The sequence below is a fragment of the Triturus cristatus genome, chromosome 4_1, assembly GCF_964204655.1.
Source record: "Triturus cristatus chromosome 4_1, aTriCri1.1, whole genome shotgun sequence".
NCBI lineage: Eukaryota > Metazoa > Chordata > Amphibia > Caudata > Salamandridae > Triturus > Triturus cristatus.
This window is the reverse complement of record NC_140585.1, coordinates 1151666429-1151682398: the sequence shown is the minus strand read 5'-3', so window position 1 is coordinate 1151682398 and position 15970 is coordinate 1151666429. Positions and strand designations below refer to the sequence as shown.

Below are 15970 nucleotides of genomic sequence, written 5' to 3'. Positions count from 1 at the left end.
GTACAAAATCTGGCAAAATTACAGGTCAAAGTTCTTGGATCCCTTCCCTATGCTTTAAATAAGCAATTTGAGTAAATGTGTACATATCTTGGTTGTGATTGGATATAAGACTGCTAATAATGAGGTATGGATCCTCACAGCAAAGGTATGGGCAATACAGCCTGGTAGTAATGGAGTATGAAGCCTGGAACTACGTAGTACTAGTAATCGAGTATTTGACTTCTGGAGCCTGCAAGTATTGGGGTACTTGACCCAGTCACCATGTAGTGTAGAATTCTAGTCATTCCATACAAAGCCAATGCAAGTGGATGTTGAGAAAGCCAACTTTACAAATTTGGTGCACGCAGGGAGGAGTGGCTCGGTAGTTTAGAGGAAACAGACAAAGTTAAAGAGAATCGTAAGAAGATTCAGACCCTTATACTGAAGGGAAATAGTGCAACACAAATTAGAGTGGAGGACCAAACTCTGCATTTGGCAAAAGTAGAGTGGCGGTTGATGGCAAGGAATGCTGGTGGGCTACGTACCAAGCGACATGAAAATAGTGCACAAATGAAAACAAAATGAAGCAAGATTTGGATACATTAGCCAGTTTAGGACATACAAAAGTTGAATTGTACAGACAAAAGGGGTGCGTAGAAGCGTGTATTTGAAAGCTAGGAATGGCCAAGTTATTTAAAAAGTATGGTTTTGAAGTATCCACATTGCAATATTTTGACGTTTATCCAAAGTTACACTGAAACATTACAAACGGGAGAGAGCAGCTGTCAGTGCTTTAATGGGAGGGAAAAAGTTGTACAAGGATTGTCGATATTAAATGTATCTAAGAAGATGGGGCTCAACAATGTAAACCATAAAATAATATGGGCGCATAGCGCGTATTAGAAACACCACCGGCGACCTAGTTCAGCTGTTCAAGCAGGCATGTGAGGTGCTAGGAGGTAAAAAGCAGACATTGTTGTGATACCTTGTAAAATGGAAATATGGGACCAGGGCAAATACAGGCCATTGATGTTGATGCTGGTAAGGGGCTAATGAAGGTAGAATGCAAGAAAGACAGACTGGTGGAATAACTTGAAATCACCTGGTGACAGAATCGAAGGCAGCATGAAGAAGCGTTGCTAGGCAAATTGAATTGAAGTGGCATTGTTGCACATAAACGGGTTAAGAGGTGGCCAAGCAACCTAGGAGGGTGATGAACCAGAACTGACAAAGTGATGGGAAGCAGAAAGTGCAGGAGACTGGAGAGAATGGTGCCACTGGGTCAGGACTTTGTCCTTTTCTTCCTATGGCCTCAGTGATGTCACCCAAAAGGAAGTGGTGACAGTGAGGAGGTATGTAAACCTCTCTAAGAACGAAAAAATATGCAGCATCTAGAAAACAATGTCCTTAATTTTGAATGGAGAAACCCAGTGGAAGAGAGATGCAAAAACCAAAATATGAAGAGAAAGATGATATTCTTTGGGCCCAATAGAACACTCCAAGGAAGTGCAAGAGGTTCCACCAGATGTACTTGTGGAGCAAAGTGTCAGGGCTGCTGCTCTCAAGAGAAGACATCTTGGGCTCACTGTTTGGATTGCAGGACATGAGTCAGGTAGTCTTGGGCCAGCATGTGGGTTGGCAGTATCTCTACTCTCAGTAAATCAATAGGGAACTGGTACTGATCCGTCCATTTTCTATCTGATAACCCTTAGGATTGAGGCAGGTCAGTTGCAACCACCCCCTGACCCGGAATTATCTCTTCTACAGTGGTACACCGATCCATCTGTTGTAGATTAACTCAAGGAACCTGGTGCTTTTAAGTGACAATCTCAAAAAAACATTTTGATCCTTGTAACTTGCAAATAAGTGAGACTTTTACTGGAGCCTAAGAAGACAGAAAGTGAGACCAGCAGCCACAGACCGTGCAGGAAAGAGGGGTGGGCTGGGTGGTGGGGGGGTATTTCGACAGACGATGACGAGGGAAAATTAATTATTTATTTAGGGCCAGATTTACAATAACTGGCGCATCCCTGCATATTAGCAGGGATGCGCCAGTTATTTTGCGTGACTCAAAAAAAACCTTGCGCCACCATGGATGCTCCGCATTTACAATGCGGCACACCATGGGGCAAGGATAGACAGATGCGTGACGCATCTGTCGCCGTAACGGTGACGCAGTGCTGGAGTTGTGTCACATGCGCGACGCAACTCCAGCACTGCTCAGGGGTGCCCTATACCTTATGTGCTGCGTCATTTCTTACGCCTGCAAGCAGGCGTATGGATTTGACCCAGCTGGGACGTAAAAGTGACTCTGTGAAATCTTTTAGATTTCACTGCTTCACTTTTACGGGGCTTCCTTGCAACGGAGCGCCCACCCTGCATACATTATACCTGACGCAGGTATAATGTAGCGCAGGGCTTTACAACTTCACTAGATGCGTCACGTTGTAAATATGTCGCATAGTGGCGCATTGTTTACGCTGCCGCTGCGCCACAGAAGTGACGCAACGGTGGCGTGAAACTGTCGCAAGGGGCTTGTAAATCTGCCCCTTAATTTTCCCACGTGGTTGTCTGTCGAATTCCCCCCGCCAACCCGGCCCCAATGCTCTTAGCTGCACGGGCCGCGTCTGGAGGCCAGGCTGTTGATGTGACAGAGACCAACGCCAGAGGCTGGAAGGAGAAAAACATCTCTGAAGAGAAAGACACTAGACTCTACAGGCTATTCTACCAGAATACTGTGGTTTAAATATTGCACCACAAACATTTTAGCCAGAATATCAACTACCGCAATATCACAAGGTTAGTATAAATCGGTCAGTATGGATGTACTATTATTAAATCCAAATCTGTTTACCTTGACATCTGCAAGGTATGTAGATTTGGAGTTAATAATAGTTAGTTCACAATATTGTAGGAGTTGATTTCTGGCTGCACTATTTTTGTAGCACATTTTCGTGCTCAATAATCTGATATGCAACCACATACAGAAGCAGTGAACAGGGACACCCCACAAGTCAACAGAACACCAACAGAAATATTGTTATTGAGTGTCAATAACTCTGAACAAAAGTATAGGAGGGAGACACAGGCATTTCTGTAGGGAATATATGACCCCAGGGTATAAATGAGGGGAGCTCTGTAGAGGCAGAGTGTTTTCATAGATTCCTCATGGACCAAGGAAAAGGCATGACCCTATGCCAGCAAAATGGCGCAGGTCACAATAGCGTGGTATTTTCATGTGTGTCGCTACTGATATATGATCAACAATCCAGCGCAATGTGTAGGGTTTAGGCGAGAACTATAAGGTAATTTAAAACTTTCAAATGGCTTACTCAAATACTAAAGGGGAGTTGCATCGCCCGATGTCTGATATCGGTTCCATAGTATTGTTGTTGGATTACATGGGCGTTTTATGATACAATGCAATGAAGTTATTATTTGTTTACCAAAATGTTTTACCCAGAGTCTGTAGGCTTCTTTAAACCTCAATATGACTGCTCCCTACTGCAACAAAAATGTTCCTAGTTTTTTCATTCTGGTACTATGCAGGGTGCTGAGCGTTTTCCTTTGATGTGGGGCTTTGCTCTGACCTCCTGTATGTCCTTCCGATCTGATTGCTCCCTCCACCTTTCTTTCTTCTTCTAGAGCACGCCCTGACCAGCAACCGGGACAATTGTGGCATGGATACCCTCCCACTCAACGGCAACTTCAACAACAGCTACTCCCTCCGCAGTGGTGACTTTCCCCCAGATGGAGCCAAGATGGCCGACTGCCGCCGCAACCTAGCCGATGCTGCTGCCTTCGAAAAGATGATCATCTCTGAACTGGTGCACAACAATCTGCGTGGTGCTGGCACTACCACTCGTGGTCACGGGGCAGGTGAGCCTGCTGTCACCTCCAATGGAGGGGGGGGCAGCAGCGAGGACGATGCCATTGTCCCGGACGCCCCTTCCCTGACCCACGAAGAGAACACAGAGATCGAACTCATGTACAAAGCTCTTGAGGAGCCTCTGCTGCTCCAGAGGGCGCAGTCCATTCTGTACCAGAGCGATCTGGAGGAGTCTGAGAGCTGCACAGCGGACCTGACGGAGGCGGCCGATGGCCAAGCCACCTCCCCCAACAGAGACTCCCTATATACAAGCATGACCAACCTGAGGGACTCACCTTACCCCGACAGCAGCCCCGAAGCAGCTGTGGTGATGGTGGGGGAAGTGTTACCCCGCCCTCCTGCCCTCAGTGAGATCTACTACACCAACCGGCCCAGCCTTGTTCCCCGGAGTCAGCTCCAAGGGTACTACCAGGCGCAAAGACCGGGTAACGAGGGCTACCTGGTGCAGGCGGGGCTGGAAGGAACTATGCCCGAAGGTGAGGGCCAAATGCAGCTCGTCACCAGCCTCTGAGCTCACAGGGAACGAACCTTTGAACTCTCCTGAAAATCGAAATCCCTGACCCCTCTCCCCCGAAGCAGGGAATGGGGGGGGCCCTTGTTCATGCCTGAGCTTTTATTTTTGAGTCAAGGGAAGTTAGGTGGAGAGGGGTCTTGGGTTAAAGGTAGGGGTGGGCAGGGGAGGAAGACAGAAGGAAGAAATAGCAAAGGGAAGAATGCCGCCTTATTTTTTTTGAAGGAATAATTTAGAAAGTGGAAGGTAGCGCACACACGAGCAGAGATATAGACACCCAGTTTGGGGACAGGGTTTGACGCCAACATCAACCTCTGGCCTAGGAGCGGGATGGCAGGAAGCTAAGCACAAAGAAGAGAGGGCTATTATTTCTGGGAGATACGTCCATGAGGCAAGAGGAAGAAGAGATAGAGAAGAAGTCCAAAAGAAAAAGGACTATAAAGTTATTGTTAAAGTTATTGTTGAAATCAAAATTGAGCAGAGGGAGGAGCAAGGGAAGAGGGACGAGGAAAAAGCTGCTTTGAAACAGATGGGTCTGTGTGCACTGTGGCTTTCTGCCTGCCTCTTAATTTGCAATTCTCCCCCAGTCCTCAGAAGCCCCTTCTGTTCTTGAGCCACGCAGTCCAGAGATTCCTGGTCAGATGTTGAGGTAACTGGTCCAATTGTTGAGGCCATATTTCTCGGGGATGAAGAGAGGGCGGGGGCAAAGGAATTTGAACCTAACTGGAATGATGGACCCAAGTGTGAGAAACTGGACTTCAACCATTGGCAAACCAGAATACAGGGATACAAATCCAGACAGCAGCCAATGAGAAACCAGGATACAGGGATGCAAAACCAGAATTTCACCAATGGAAACCCAGACTTTAACCAGTTGGAACTTTGGAAATGGTTTGTTATCATAGACTTTATTCCCGTGAGTGACTTGGACACACGTTGTGAGACTGAACGGTGGAACTGGGCTCTGTGGCTCCTTTTATGTCGCCATTGCCAAAAATTGCTGTTTTTCTCCTATTTATCTATAAAAAACTGAAATGGCTCTGTTTTGTGGAAACTCAGTTTAATTCCAAGGTGCTCACCTTCCAGTATTTGCCTGTTGATCAGTGGGAAGACAGACAACAGGATGGGGAAAGGAAATTTCTTCCAGTGGGAATTCAGGATACAGAGATCAGGAAATGGACTGTAGTAGCCTGTAGAAAAGTAGTGTACACACAGGAGAATGTAACCTGAAGAAAAATTGCTGCCTGGGAAGTGAAGAGACAGTGATTGCTACACGAGAAAACAGATGTAGCCAATGGGAAACGTGGATTCTGAAAGACAATTCAACGATTGGAAAATATAGATGCCGGTTGGCATATACAAGACTCCCGGGAATCAGAAAAATGTGTTTCCTTTTATGTTTTCAGTTTGTTTCTTAAAAAATATACATATGGTATCTCGGAGCAGCTATGGCAGTACCAGGAGCCAGAGCAGTGTCTTCTCTCTGGTGAACAGTGATGGCCATCATTGGTTTTCCCCCAAGTGCTGCAGTTCCTTGCCCTGTTCCACAGTCTCACACTTTCTCCTCTGAGATCTGTGCCTCTTTCTAGGCATTGGTCGGGCTGGTAATCGCACAAGAAAGCGACCTGGGGGGTAAGAAGTTTAATCCAGGAGGTGCTTTCGGTCACCATTTCTCCTTAATGCATTCTTTCTGCTTTCCAGAATAGAAATGTTAGATTATCCACTTCTTGTCACGGAAAAGAAGACGTGGTTACATGTAGGACATGGTTCCACAATTGGCTTTGGGGTGCCCCTTTCCCTACTAGCTGTATAAAATATGTACCTGCTGAAGAGAAAATTGGCTATAAGCATTCCTGTCTCAAACTGTGCCCTCTAGTGGTGAAATATATGAACGGCGGCTATGACAGGGGCAGCTGCCTGGGCAGTGTGGGAACAGATACTTCCTAGAGGTTTCTGTTTTAGCTATGTTGAGGAGAAGGCCCCTTTATTAGACTGGCCTGAATGTTTGGGAAGTCGTCAACATTGAGGAGTTTCCTAGGTCGGTTTCTGCGATCCCTCTCCCCAGAAAATGGGCTGAGCTTTTAAGTTTTATTTTTGCAAGAATAACAGTCCCCCTCTTTGAAGCACAACTTTGCTCTGGCCCTCCTTGGGGTAAGGGAGGATAGGTTGTTACCAGATTTTCTTTCTAGGAATGGGGGACCAAGACTTAAAACAAAGTTGTGAAACTGTAAATAAAAATGGGGGGGAGGGCAAAGAAAGGGTGAAATCCGCTCACTAGAAGATGGCGGCTCTGTTTCTGATCTTGTTTGAGAAACTGTGGAGGTGGCAGAGGGAGGGGACATGCATCTGTGACCCCCCGACCCCAAGGGAATGGGCAGCACAGAGTCAAAGGAAGCGGGGAAGTTGAGGAAGAACGGGGAGCTGGCTTTTTTCTACGATCAAAAAAAGAAAAACATTTTGGCACAATTTGTATGTAATATATTCCATGTACTAGCATTGATTTTCTGTGACCTTTGACATACTCTACCCACCTTCAACAGAAAGTCCATGCGCGCCGTCCATCATGGTCACTCACTGCCACTGCAGAGTCGGTGAGTCCCGGCTGCAAGACCCAAAGATACTGTTATTCATTTTCCCCTTCTGTTTTGATTTTTGGTTTTTGTGAACAAGTGAGAGGACAAGAGTGAGTGAGTAGTTTAATATGCACCACACTACAAGCACAGTGACTTCTTGGGACTAAACCTGCACCCGGGGAAGGAGTGGCCTCACTGTTGTAGGTGAGATTTTAAGAACCTGTCCCCCGTGCGCGTTTTGATGATTAGGACGGTCTGGACAGGGAGTTTCAAAGTATGGTGCCTTTGCAGAAGGTGTGAACCAATCAGAAGTATGGTAGTTCAAGCCTAGTGAACAGGCATTTCGGAGGAGTTCGGAGAGACATGCCGCGCTTTGGTAACATATGTAGGTAGATTGTGGAATAGTTTGTTGGCCACGCGGTGGGGTCTTCAAGGGTTCCTTGGTTTCTTTGTTGATGGTCAGTGTTGAGCATAGAGCTCTCAAATGTCCAACTCGCAACCAAGTAGAGATTCCTACCCTAGCTTCCTGTATTTCTTAGGAATCCCCAGTTACTATCATCCTGTGCCATCAGCAACTCATCAATCCATATATTATAGGCAAAGCGAAGGTCCCGTAACAGACCGGGACATACATTTTGGACCTTGGCTGGTTATCTCATGGTTCTGGATAGCTTCAGAGCAGGATAGAGAAAATGTATGGTAAAGATAGCACTTTTGGTGCCTTTGGTTGAAGCGCAGAAAAGAGTCTCGTAAGAAACTGTAGGGATCTGAATGTCTTGCTTGCATCTTTCCTTAATTTGTAACTATTCTAAAGCTGTTGCATGGTGAAGCTGCAGAGTATTTTGAGAAAAACATGCATTCGTTTTCCATGCACCGGCGACTAGAAAAAGACACTGATCAGCCAGGATTTCAGTATTCCGCACTGATACTAAGAATTATGCGCCGTTGTCCAAACCTTCTGTCATCTCAAGGGCTTTGCAGATTGACTCTAGGAATGTGCTGTTCACCAGTGACATGAAATGAAATGTCACCCCTCTTCCAATTAGAATGAGAATATGAATGCGATAACCGACACTGCGGTCCCCGTCTTCTTACCCTTTGCCTGCTGTAGGATACAGGAAGGAGGGAAGATAGGAGTGTGGCATGCGGGTGCAGCCACTGCAAGACAGTTGGTACCTCAAAGAGACTGAGAAAAAATCCAAAAAATGAGAACAGGGAAAAACCTTTGTTGGATCTGATCCATTGTCAATTACTTCTGAGGAGGGATATGTACATCTCGGAAAGTTTCACTAGTTCTCATGTGGGTGAGTTATGGTGCAAGCATGTTGAGGAGCCGCTCGAAAAGGCCCGGGGCCTGATGGGGTCCTCGCAGATCTTTATAAGTCTGACCTAGGGACATGAACAAAGATCCTAGCGAGGGTTTTTAATGCTGCAACAGTGGTTGGCCCACCTTTATCATGGTCCACTTACTTCCAATGCCCGTACATTAAAACTACTGAGTGGATCGGGGTTCATCTAATTTTCTGATACACTGAGCAGCATGGAGTCCAGCATATGTCTGCAGCATCCATGCAGTTTACACATTATCCGATCTGCTGAACTAGTTTGTGTCTTATATGTTGAGTGTTCCCCTTAATGCCATCCAGAGGTTTCAAACTGACCAATGCCTTTCCTTTTCCAGATATGAACCCTTTTAGTTACTACTGATTTCAACATGTTTGAGGCCGGGTTAGGCTCTACTTCCTTGCCACATCGTCACTACCTTAAATACAGAGGTGTATTGTGGGATTGAAGGCTCTACGACAGCACTCTTGACAAATTTCCTGCAGCCATTCAGATTCAAGTCCTCTGCTATGATTGTGGGGTGAAAAAACCCCTGAGAAAGGACTAGAGAAGGATGCAGTTCATTCTGGGGAATGTATAATACCAGTTGCACTCAACAGTGTGAGTTTCCCCTTCTTTTCTTCTTACTCCCCATATCAGTAAATTGGCATTTGGCATATGGCTAAAATGTAGTGTTGTTGTTTCGGATCATGTGGCTGGCATCCAGCTCAAGTTACACCAAATGCATGGAAGATCAAAATTCAGGGGTCTTTATAAGATCTTTTTTGATTTGTGGTGCAACATTGGGCTCAACAAACTGTGATTTAAAACTTACAAGAGTCGCATAACATTTTCTTGTCATTCATATAGCATTTGTTTGCCACTGTTTTGAGAGACATCAGTCACAGGTAAACCCAAAAGATGTTTTTTTTCTATCTTTGCAACAGCCATGTGGAGGCCATCTTGCTCTGTTCATCCACCGAGAACCCATAATGCATTGCTCCTGCTGATGATTTAGTACAGTTGTCAGAACAGTACATCTACATGGTTTCCAGAGACAGTGCTTCAGTGTTTGCTACGCTGAGGTTTTAGAGCTTGTGCAGGATGTGAAATGCAGCTGTCGGAGACAATCTCTCCCATGCTTTCCCATCAGCTTTATTACGGTGATGACATGGAGTGCTGTTTACGGAAGTACCACCTTGCCCGTTAGTGGGCTGCCGCCCACTCAGATCCCCTGCGCTGCAACGCAGAATGATGGAAAGGTTCAGGAGAAGCTGATTAAAACATGCAAAATGCACAAACAGAGAATCTAGTATGTTCTTCTTCTTGCAAGGCCCTCTCTCTGGAGATCTGGTAAGCCCTGCGAGGTTGGGCCCGTGGAGCCCAATTGCTTTGCTATTACAGCTCTGCTGCTTCACAGTAATTATCGTGATCAATAGAAACAAATTGGACACATCACTCATAGTGCTTATCCCGGTCTTGACTGGAAAAGTCTTCCTTTAAACTGAAGCACATTTACTGATAGTCTAAGGCTTCTAAAGTCCTGGTCAAGGAGATCGCACACCTCACAACCGCACCCAATTCCACATAATTTCATTGCCTTCTCTGTTTTTTGTTGCACTGATCAGTGGTGGTAAATTACAATTTCAAGTGATTCACAATGCTTATACTATTTCACAGGCATCAATTAACAGCCTGGTGTAGCCCCAAGTGAGTGGCTCAGCTCCATATCTGTAAGTCCTTCGAAGGCTCGCGCCTCCCAGAACATTGGTTTCCCTGTAAGCCAGTCCATCTCTTGGACTGAGCAAACATCAACTTTAGCAGCAAGCACATGCTGGTGAGCCACAGTGCGCACTTCAATACAACCTCAAAGTCGCTCAGTGCATCTCATCGTCTTTGCTCTTTTCTAGTCAATACATTTCTTTTGATCATACACATAACAGCACAAATTAGCCAAAACGCCCAGCAAATGCCCTCAATTTTCCCCCAGTAGCATCAAAGTAAAAAGAAAGCTCTTCAGAAGTTGCCAACTGCGATCTAACTGTTGCCTGCCTTAGGAGGGATTGCCCGCCCTTCTTTTAACCGTGGCTTCTTTTTTGGGCTGGTGCCTTGATGAGTCCTTCGCTGAGCTCTCTTAAGAAGAGCTTTGGTAAGATGAACAGACTACCCTGGATCATCCCTGTCACCATTATCCTGTTCAAGATTTCCAAGCAAGCATGACATGTCTATGGAGTTTCCAAATCTTGGACCATTCCTCTCGAGTTGTAAAGTTTGACTTTGTTGTTGAAAGCAGATCTGTCTATGCAGTCCCTCATGCCATAAGTACTCACATTGCAACACCTCTTGGCACTGTGAGGTGCAAGTGCTGCCAGACTGTGAAGTGATTTTGATTAACAGAGCCTCTGAAGGTATACATACTGCATTTTTTATTGTGCCAGATGGAAAATGTTGAGTGTAGTTTAAAAGTGAATTAACTGGTCTCCATTTAGCATGTTCTACCTCAACATTTTGGGTTTTTGTGACATCCAAGGAGGCTTTTCCCCACCCTATTCGCCTGAAAGGCTTCCACCCAGATTACAAATGGGGCTGGACTTGTGTCTTTGGTTTCTCTGAGGGCCTTCTGAGTTTATTGCCGTTGTCTATGTGGTGGAAACTATGCTGCTGTCAGTGAGTTCTTGTTTTTTTAGAGTGATACCAGCGGGTATTAATGCTGGAACTGGTTGCTAAGCTCTTCGGTATGGATTGTGGTCGGTGATGAGGCAATTCATATTTGACGTGATGCAGGGTTGTGCTTTTTTTACTCTGTAGATAGCTTATTAAGCACAAATAACACAGTGATAGGGCAACATCAGTAGACCCCTGAGCTTCTGCAACAACACCCATAAATCACAGAATGTAGGGCGGGTGCATTGAACGATGGCAACCACTAGGGGCGTATTTGCCAGCTTATTTTATCTGACCAGCTAAGCAAAATCAGCCAATGTTGGCCGACAAAGGTTAAGAAGCAATGGCATCACACTTGGGCAAGCAAACACTGGGGAAGTGCAACATTTTTTCATGCTGCCTATGTCTGCATGCAAGGTCATGGGGCAGCGAGGAAAGCTGAGAAATACTGTAAAGGACAGATTAAGTATGATTGGACTGGAAATGTGGGGTTAATTTTTCTTGATTTCGTAAGGCTATTTCACTTTTGGTCAGACGACCTCTTAGACCATCAGCCTTTCCCCGTGTGTGTGTGTGTCTTTGGGCACGCACATGTGTGTGGTATATATATGTACGGTATTACTTGTATATATGACACACACTCACACAACCGTCCATGTTTCTTTTCTTTTGTGTGTTTTTTAGGTCTTGTAAAAAAAAATCAGAAAGAGGATTGTTGTCAATTATTTATTATTTTGTTACGTCAAAGCTATATATATATATATTTTGTCCTTTTCACTATGCCAAACCAACTCTGGGTCGAGTGCATTAAAAGATAAAAACCTAAGGAAAACAAGGTGAAAAAATATCAATACAAAATGACAAAAAAAAATGGAACCATTGTGGAGTGAAATAAAAATACAAATAAAGGAATTCTGATTTCTGGACGCTTTACCAGTGCTGGATCCATTTTTGTTTTCCATGTTTAAATGTTATTTTTTTTACTATGTTTACTGCAATTTTAGGGCAAGGTACCAGCCCTAATCCCTGTAAAAGTTCGATTTTGTGATGAAATTTGCACAAGGTCTGAAGCAGACTTTTCAAAATGTACCAGAGGTGGCAGGTGGCTGCCTGTAAGAGGTGAGCTATGAAAATCTTGGAAATTTCAAAATGGTATTTCTGTCCTCTCAGTCCATGTATTGGACCAAACAACACCAGTTTAAATACAACCAAACTGCAATGTTTCGGTGATAGGAATGATCTGGAAATTGATAGATCTGCAATCCTTATGGTTTTGGTGGTTGGACATACTAAACCAGCATCAGTATCACAATGTTTCTTTTGTTGTAGTGAAACTCAAGACATACAGAGCATCTTAAATTGATATGAGAATTCACAGGAAGCTACTGTGAAGCCTTGATATACTGTTTGAGTGTTGCCATTGGGATTTGGGTTAAGCATTCAGGGGTAGATTTACAAGCCCCTTGCGCCACTTTTGCGTCATTTTGAACATGGGAAAAATTACGCATAAGTGGCGCAAGGGGCTTGTAAATCCGCCCCTCAGTTACCATTAGAGGTGTTCAAAGTTGCCAAGTTTTTCTTTTGAAATTCTCGTCAAGTACTAAGGAAAACTTTATAAAAGTTGTAACATTTTGCACTTTGCCACATGTGCGTGAAATTCGTCACTTTTGTAACAATTCACAGTGGAAATGGTAAAATTACAGATAAAAATTATTTGGCACTGCAAAAAAACCTTGTAAACAGGTACATTTGCAGAAAAAAAGTCTGCATATATTTCTGGGATCAATTAGATTGAAAATTGCCTTGCACTATGCGAAAAGTATCTCACAGTGTGCAGGAAAAGGTTGTATGAGTGAACGTTAAAGTAGGAAAGTTTTCAAATTTCTCAAAGGGTGAAAATCGTAAACTTTTCAAAACTCCACCACTAAAAAATAACTGCGCAGCCTTAGCTGCCCTGTTGCAAGAGAACGGAAGCCTTCGAGAGCCATGTAGAAGCCAACATATACTACACTGCAGAAATATCCAATCTGGAGGGATTGCTCTCACCAATCTGGGCCTGAAGGTAGTACATCTGAGCACATAAGCGAGTAACACTGAAACCGCACCAGCCTCCAAGTACAAATTCTGTAGGTGACAACATTAATTAGAGGTAAGGCGTAGGCATGGAATGCCTTTGAGTGTTAGAAAGGTCTTCAAAGGTCTTCCAAGTCTTCTAAAATGAGAAGAATGTTCAGCTCCTTTATTATGAGGGTGCAGCTACTAGATGCAGGGCTGTTGCCACTACAGAAATGTTGATTTGTTTTGATTTTATCTTACCCATGGCTCACGGGGTGGATTAGACCACTTTGAAAGTTGCTATTTTATTCTTTTCATTTTTTCATTTACAACCTAGCAAGGAATAAAAGAGAAAAGGCCTTTCATGTGATGTCCAAATATCTGAGTGCCTGTAGCACAGTACCGGAGAAACAAAAATCATTTATACTAAAAGGAATCAACAAGTGCAAACACTAGAATCGATCTAGGGGAAGACGAGAGACACAAAATAATAACAAAGATTATGACAAATTAAAGTACAGCGAATTTGATATGAAAGATAGCAAGATTCATGCACTGGAGGTTAATCAGCATGCATCTCAGGTACTCTATAACTTAAAATAGCCATGTTTTCTTTTAGGTAAGAACATTTTCCAGACCGCCTGCCAATATTCATCAATAAGTAATATTTAGACACAGTTTACTCTTTCGCATTTTCAAAATAATTATTTTGGCAATTAAAATACCAATCAAATTCTTTGAAAGACACCCGATACGTTCATTAGGCCAAAAATGATATTTCTTTTTCAAGAGACAGGTTAGGCCCCATGTAGAACTTAGGGCATTAGTTAGGGTTTGCTGGAGTGGGAAGAACGCAATAAGCCCCAGTGCTTAATTTGATTCCATAGTTGCTGGTGGGGCCCACCCGCACGCATTGTTGGTCACCTACACTTATTTCTCCTCCTCAGATATTCCCTAAGATCAAAAGGGGAAAACACACACATGAGGAAAAAGGAAGACGAGAAAGACGGTAAAAACAAGGGAGAAAGCAGGAACCTACAAGAGTGAGTTAAAAGGGCAGGGTCTGTCTGGCAGTGGATTAAAGAGGTCTGAATTGGATTCGGCACTACGCAGTCTTGGCATTCGGCGTGCTGACATTTAATAGTGCGAAGGCTTCTGAGCAGTGCTTTAGGCATCGACACTCATTATTTTATCAATTTAGCACTGCCCTCCATGCCAAACCTGCAGTTCCCATCCTCTATTTAGAATCAAGGAAAGTATTGGGTGATCTTCGGTGCAGTTTCCGCTGGCTCTTCTTGTGGTAACTCCTGACTCAGAGGTCCAACCACCTCAAGACCGCTGCAGTCCACCCACATCAAGACTGCTGCAGTCCAACCACCACAAGACCACTGGTCACAGTGATGGTCATCCTGCCCTGTTGAGAGCAAAACAACTGTATGACTGTCCCTCATTTTTCCTACCCCTTTTCAGGCAGGGAAAAATGTTAACTGACCCACACACACATGGGAAACACCCCTTCCATGTCTGGGCCTTTGATATTCTACAACATCATGGACGGAGTATTGAAACTTTTCAAAACACTCACCCTCAGTCACAGATCTGGGTTTAATCTATCGTTATTTTGCTCAGCACATTACCCCAGTTTGGCCCCAGCTGCATACAAATTAGTTTTGACTTTGTTCCACATGGGAACAGTCCAGCCTGAACTGCCAGGTCCAAACTGGACCATAAACAAGCATCCTGGGACCAGTTTCAGGGCATCACTCCTCATCAGCCAGGGTAACTTGAATCCAGTGGTGCAGCGAGCAAGGGCCCACGTCTCTGCTTTCCCTTAGCCACTTAGAGCACACACAGCAATATCACACAACAAAATGATGGACGAAGTGTTGAAACTTTTCCAACACTCACCCCCAGTCACAGCTTATTGTTATTTTGCTTGCCACGTCACTCCGATTTGGACCCAGCCATATGCAAATCAGTCTTAACCCTGCTCCCCATGGGAACAGTCCAGCCCGAATTGCCAAGGCAGGTTCTCCTAGGACTGGAAACAAGCATCCTGGGAACTGTTTCGGAATATCACCGCTCATCAGCCAGGCTAGCTTGAATCCGGTAGCGCAGTGAGCAAGGGCCCCATGTTTGGACACACCCTTTGCCACTTAGGTTGCACATAGCAACACCACAAAATAAAATAATGGACGGGTAGTTGGAATTTTTCGAACACTCACCCCCAGTCACAGATCTGGGTTTAATTCATTCTTATTTTGCTCACCACATCACCCCAGTTTGGACCCAGCCATATGCAAAGCAGTCTTCACCCTCCTCCCCATGTGAACCGTCTAGCCCGAATTGCCAAGCCAGGTCCTCCCTGGACCGGAAACAAGCATTCTGAGACCGGTTTCGGGGTATCACCCCTCATCAGCCAGGCTAGCTTGAATCCAGAGGCCTTGCAAGCAAGGGACCCATGTCGAAACTGGTCCCAGGATTCTTGTTTTGGGTCCTGGGAGGACTTGGCCTGGCATTTTGGGATGGACTGTTCCCATGGGGAGCAGGGTCAAGACTGATTTGCATGTGTCTGTGTCCAAACTGGGGTGTTGAGCAAAAAAAATGGATTAAACCCAGATTTGTGACTGTGGTGAATGTTTGATTTGTTCAGCATTCTATCCATTATTTGTTCTTTTTGCGTTTGTCGCCCTAAGTGGGAAGGATATGCCCAGATGTGGATTCCGTGCTCACTACACCACTGGATTCAAGCTAGCCTGGCTGATGAGGGGTGTTAACCCGAAATCGATCCGAGGGTGCTTGTTTGGAGTCCAGGGAGTTCCTGACCTGGCAGTTCAAGCTGAACTATTCCCATGGGAACAGGATCAAGACTGATTTGTGTATGGCTGGGTCTAAACTGGGGTAGCATGGCAAGCAAAAGAATGATGACTGAAACCCTGATCTGTGGCTGGGGCTGAATGTTTGAAAAGTTTTAAC

General features: G+C 44.8%; 1 protein-coding gene across 2 annotated transcripts in view; it reads left to right on the top strand.

Annotated features, from left to right (window-relative positions):
* The window catches only part of ADGRL1 (adhesion G protein-coupled receptor L1), a 618953-nt gene extending 607083 nt beyond the window's left edge, over nucleotides 1-11870 (top strand). Inside the window, exon 23 of one of the 2 annotated variants that reach the window (XM_085654299.1) lies at nucleotides 3625-11870. In XM_085654299.1, coding sequence (XP_085510425.1) covers nucleotides 3625-4379 — 755 coding nt within the window. In that variant the 3' untranslated portion in view covers nucleotides 4380-11870. The remainder of the gene's footprint in view (nucleotides 1-3624) is intronic. The other variant, XM_085654300.1, reaches the window with a different exon arrangement.
* Nucleotides 11871-15970: the final 4100 nt, after the last annotated feature.